Genomic DNA, 5,320 nt, shown 5'->3' on the forward strand with positions numbered 1-5,320 from the left:
TAACACTACCAAACCACCCTTTTGAACCAGCTTGTTGCTTTTGCTTTCTGAACTTTGAAAGTAAACCCTTTATATATATAAACAGAACAAATGCAATGCTACATGGTAGTCATAATATGTTAGGACTTAAATGCTTCCTCAAAACAAGAAATTTAAGTTGGGAATGTATCATTCAATTGCTTTCCCTTTATATTTGGGGTATGGAGAGGCAAAACTAATAATTCTTCTTGGTTTTATTTCATCGACTAATTACTATGCATCAAAAGTGTAAGAAACTTTTATACTATTATCCAATCACAAATTCTCGTGTATAGACATTTACACTGATGGTGCATAAGAATTAAACTCTTTGATAACAATTTGATCAACAGTTAGCTGAGAAAAAAGAAAAGAAATCAGGATCCAAAGAGGAAACAATTGACTTCTATTACCTTTGAATGCATTTTGTTGGGACTCTACTACAATTTCTAGTAGAACAATGGGAGAATTATTCACCCAAAAAAAATTAAATAAAAAATAAACATGCATCTGTAACTCAGGCTGCTTATTGATGGAATCCAACAACAAATCTTTGAATACTACTACAATTTCTAGTAGAACAATGGGAGAATTATTCACCCAAAAAAAATTAAATAAAAAATAAACATGCATCTGTAACTCAGGCTGCTTATTGATGGAATCCAACAACAAATCTTTGAATACCAGCAAAATCAGCACGTATTTCTAAATTGCAGAAGCTTTCACTTCTATTGTTTTCCATGTAATCAACAAGAGCCATGCACTGCTCCTCTCCATTTGTCTATTGAGAAAAGTTGAGAAAGAAATAATAAGATGCAACATAAAATGAATGTGATACACTATGTAATAGCATAAAAAATGCAAATTGAAAAATAAAATATTTTCCACTTTCTGGGCTACTTGTCCCATGAAATATCCTTGTGTGTATACTTATTAGCACAGAGTATCATTCTACTTTGGATTACGATTCTATAACTCATTGTTAAGACTCAAGAAGAACGTTTTGTAATGCGCTTTCTTTTTGAATATGGGATCATATTAACATATTATGATTGCATGTTTCTCTTGTGTGATGCTAGAGGAACAAACCAAGGTTTCCTAACACAAACAGTCAACAATCTAACCATAAAACTACTTACTATTGTCTTCAGTTCTATCTTTATAATCAACTATTCAGTTCACTAGTTTCTACCCCAGATTCTGACCCATTAAACCCTTCCATTGTGTTATATCATGTGGACTTCATAAACATTGGTCTATTGCTAAAATAATAAATATACTATTCCATACTCTAAATTTTTATTTTGCAACAGTCTAACATTTTGATTTTCATCTTGCAGACCCATGTATATGAAAAACTAGGGGAAAACTTCATAAATAAATAAAATTGAAGGGAAAGGTCAACCGGAGTAAGGTTATACTCCAAATCCATATATTGATGCACAATTGATTTGCATAAACAGGGGAAAAAATGCAGAAGCCTAAAAGCAACCATAACGACTACAAAGTGACTGCAACATTGCTGCCTTTATTTAAACTAAAAAGTTTGAGTCGCAAAATTAAAATAAAAAATTATGACCATATTGACAGACAGTGACTGGCATCATATTAGTAGCTGCACAACTCCCACTATCTTAGTTACCACAACCAGGATTTAAAATCATAGATTGAGGAAAAAAAAACAAGAGTATTGCAAAGGAAAAAGCTTAGACCAAGTTCTTTATATCCTAGCCATTTAGTTCTTAAATTACAAAATGACATGTGGATACTTTTAAAAATTTCCGCAACATATTCTGAGTATCAGGCTATTCAATGTTAAAAAGAACATCTATATATCATTCATTTTTTGATTTGAGAATTTGACTGCAAGAATATGAGGGACTTGATCTAACTTTTGTCATATTACAAAACTAAATTTCCTTTTATCATCATAGATTTCAGAATTGTCCACAAATAACATAGGTTTGTTGCTTAAATTGTCAAAGGGAATCTCAAAATTTTGAAAGATCTGCATCAGATTTAAGCCAACACTCACACACGAGCACTAGCCAAAATATAAGTAAAAAATGAATAATAATACACATTATAATCATATATATATATATATATAATTAAAAAAAAAAACAACAACAACAGAAAGGAAAGCCCTGTGATCCAATTCATGTAATGGCATGAAATTGCATGTACTTTGAGAATTTCACTTGAATTCTAGTAAGGTGATACTAGACAGGAAAAAATAGTTAAGCAAACAATGACTTATTTTTAAGAATTACATATATGACCTTTCTACAAAAGATGGTCAATAAATTTTCATCAAATTATGTCAGGGGTACCATTTTCATTAAATTTTATGAGTAACTGAATAAGCAAAAATGCAATAAGAAACATAAAAGAAAAATGGTACAGATTTGTACAAAACTTACCTCAAATGCAAAAAATCCACCAGGTTTCAACATTAAAGCAGCCCCATCACAAAGATGGAGAAGAGATTGCATGCCATCAACACCTCCATCTAATGCAACTCTAGGTTCATGTCTACCAACTTCCGCTTGTAGACCAGAGATGTCTTTGCTAGATATATAAGGTGGGTTGCTTACAAGACCAGCAAGCTTTCCTTCCATATCTTTCAATGGTTCAAACCAAGATCCTTCCCTCAATTCAATTTTGTCCTGTAAATATCAACAAAGTGGTTCAAATGAGGACCATAAAAATCATAAGTTGAAGGGGTAAGACATTAAGAAAATATTTTTTACAGGGTACAAATACATGGAAACAAATTTTAAATTATTTGGTTTTCTTGCTCGTTAAGTTGATATACTTTTCTATAACATCTATTTCAACAAAATGGATAATGTCCCTTGCCTAAAACAAGTAAAATAGTGAACTTTCTTCACTCCTATTTTAACATCTAATTTAATTTTCCACTTTAGCTTGAAAGCAAACCAAAAACACACAGCATCATGCGAGATACATTCAATGAAAGGAATATGAAAACTCGACAAAAAGACTTACGGAAGGTGGAAATATGTGCTTAAAATTTTCAGCATGATTATAAAAAACCAGTGGAGGAAGTGAAAACCATGACGGGGAAAAGGGCAAGCAGCAAGGAATTTGACAACATGGAGTTTTAAAATGCTTGAATCTCATCTCTAACCTGTAAGCAATACCTCTGCACATTGTAAGCTGCAACAGCAACAGCCACAGGGCTCAAATCTGTGGCAATAACTCTCCCTCCTCCACTCCCTAAAACCCTACCAATACCTATAGCAAGTGCACCACTTCCAGTTCCCAAATCAGCCCAAACCCCTCTTTTCAAATCCTCATTCTCTGACACCACATCAGACACAAAATCAACAACAAGTTCTGTCTCAGGTCTTGGAATCAAGACCCCTTCCTGGACACTCAACACCAAGTCCCTCCAATGCTCACATCCAACCACATACTGAAAGGGCCTCCTCTCTTGGATCCTTTGCCTCCATAAGCAGTAAAGCTCCTCCATTTCAACCCTCATTTTCACCCTCTCATCATCCCTCACACCCAATGAGTGATGCTCCACAACAGCATCCTCCATGAGCCACTTCAGCTCCCTGCACAAAATGCCTGAGTCTGGCCCATTATCCAAGTGCACAAAAGTTGACCCAATTGAAAAGGCAACACCTTTGGCCCAATCATGCCATTTTCTGAGATCACACAACTTAGTTGAGTAAATGGGTGGCCTTAGAAAGAGAGGGACTTGGGGTTTCACACTAGTGGGGGGAGATGACAGCGCTGAAGTGCAAAAGGGTCTACACACAGAGATAAAAGAAGAAGAATTGAGGAGTGGGGGGAAGCTATGAGGACGATATACACTTGTTAAGGGTAGCTTCATTTCAAGAGAATGAAAAGGAAGAAACTTTTGTGTTTCTCTACTGCATAATCAGTTAACAACTTCAACACTTGCATAACTCAACAAAGGAAAAAAAAAATTTGAGTAAGGGTTGCGGAAATTTTCAATTCACTTGGAATTAAACCAATAAACTCCAACGATTTCAAATTGCTTGCGAAGCACCGAGAGAGACTCTGAAATGAGGAGTCAATAAAAACATGGATGGATAATACTGCAGGTGAATGCGATAATCTTTGTTTAAAATTTAGATATAAAAAATAGACTTAAATATCATCAAATTATCTCTAATTACATCAATTTTACTTTATTATTTATTAAATTTTTTATTTTAATTATTTAATTAATACTTTTTTAATTTAATATATGATGTTAGTATGCTTCTCTTAAGTGATAACGTGATTGATGGACTATCATGTTATCATCTAAAAGTGTGTCATATCATTTAAATATTCACTTCATTCTCTATGTCATTAACTATGTCAGATTTTAATTTTTTTTTTTTTTTAAATTCGTTTCGCGCATTTGATGTTGGAACTTAAGGAACTCAAAAATTGATTCTCTCTTATTCATCTTCAACTTGAACGTTTAATTTTGTAAGCTACAAAATTGTTCTTTTTTGTTCTTCAAAATCTTGAAGTTGTAGTTCCATATCGTTTTCATTCTCATTCTCTATTTTCATTGTTCTTCATTTCGGAAACGCACATTCTGTGTGGTTCTCTATTCCTTGCGTTTGAAACACCGTTCTTCATTGACCATTCGTGGAGGAAAACTATTAAAGAGGTGAAATTTTGTAGTCATAAATAACCAAAGTTGTTGTCATTGTTAAAGCACTGGCAAAGCTGTTCTTGACGAATCCCTTGTCATTCTCTGTCTGTGTTGAAGGTAAGTGGTTGCTTAGGTTATTAGGGTTTATAATTTGATAGGCTTTAACTATTCTTTTGTTGAGCTTTTTTCTGATACAAAGATTTGGTTCCTTTGTAGTTGTGTTGATGAGTTTTAATTTGATACTTCATCAAAGGGGTCGTTTTGAGTTAGACCCCATGATGCATTATGTTGGGGGCAGTGAGACAGTGCGTGTGAACAATATGGATATGGATAGGTGGTCTTACTTTAAAGCCTTGGGAATTGTAAAAAAAAGACTTGACATATAGAGAGCAATTTGTTAGGCTGTGGTGGAAATTTGGTGCTTATGATTTCAAAGAGATAAATTGTGATAGTGTTGCATTAGACATGGTAAACTTTGCAATTACTAACAATGTGGAAGTGGAAATGTTTGGAGTTTGTTATGGTGGCAATGAAGGTGTTGTTGGGGACAATTTCTCTAATAGTGATGATGACTCTGTGAGGGATGTTCGATTGGATGATTCAGAGGAGGAGAGAGCTGCTGGATTGGATGATGAATTTGATATAGAAGTT

At 33.9% G+C, this 5,320-nt stretch overlaps 1 protein-coding gene across 1 annotated transcript; it reads right to left on the minus strand.

Moving 5' to 3' along the window:
- Positions 1–401: 401 nt before the first annotated feature.
- On the minus strand, positions 402–4,129 carry LOC109818807 (RNA methyltransferase family protein). Its single transcript, XM_020384332.3, has 3 exons — positions 3,173–4,129; positions 2,442–2,687; positions 402–799 (listed from the first exon to the last, which is right to left on the minus strand). Exons 1-3 carry the CDS (start codon positions 3,884–3,886, stop codon positions 668–670), a joined length of 1,092 nt encoding a protein of 363 aa, XP_020239921.1. The 5' UTR covers positions 3,887–4,129; the 3' UTR covers positions 402–667.
- Between the last annotated feature and the right edge of the window lie 1,191 nt (positions 4,130–5,320).

The sequence above is a fragment of the Cajanus cajan genome, chromosome 10, assembly GCF_000230855.2.
Source record: "Cajanus cajan strain Asha chromosome 10, NIPB_CcT2T_4, whole genome shotgun sequence".
Taxonomy (NCBI): Eukaryota; Viridiplantae; Streptophyta; class Magnoliopsida; order Fabales; family Fabaceae; genus Cajanus; species Cajanus cajan.

Excerpts from the sequence above, each read along its gene's own strand:
- LOC109818807 (XM_020384332.3), bottom strand. The coding sequence starts at position 3,886 with ATGAAGCTACCCTTAACAAGTGTATATCGTCCTCATAGCTTCCCCCCA. Across the intron at positions 2,688-3,172 it reads TGCAGAGGTATTGCTTACAG|GACAAAATTGAATTGAGGGA; the intron begins GTTAGAGATGAG and ends TGATATTTACAG. Across the intron at positions 800-2,441 it reads GTGGATTTTTTGCATTTGAG|ACAAATGGAGAGGAGCAGTG; the intron begins GTAAGTTTTGTA and ends TTTTCTCAATAG.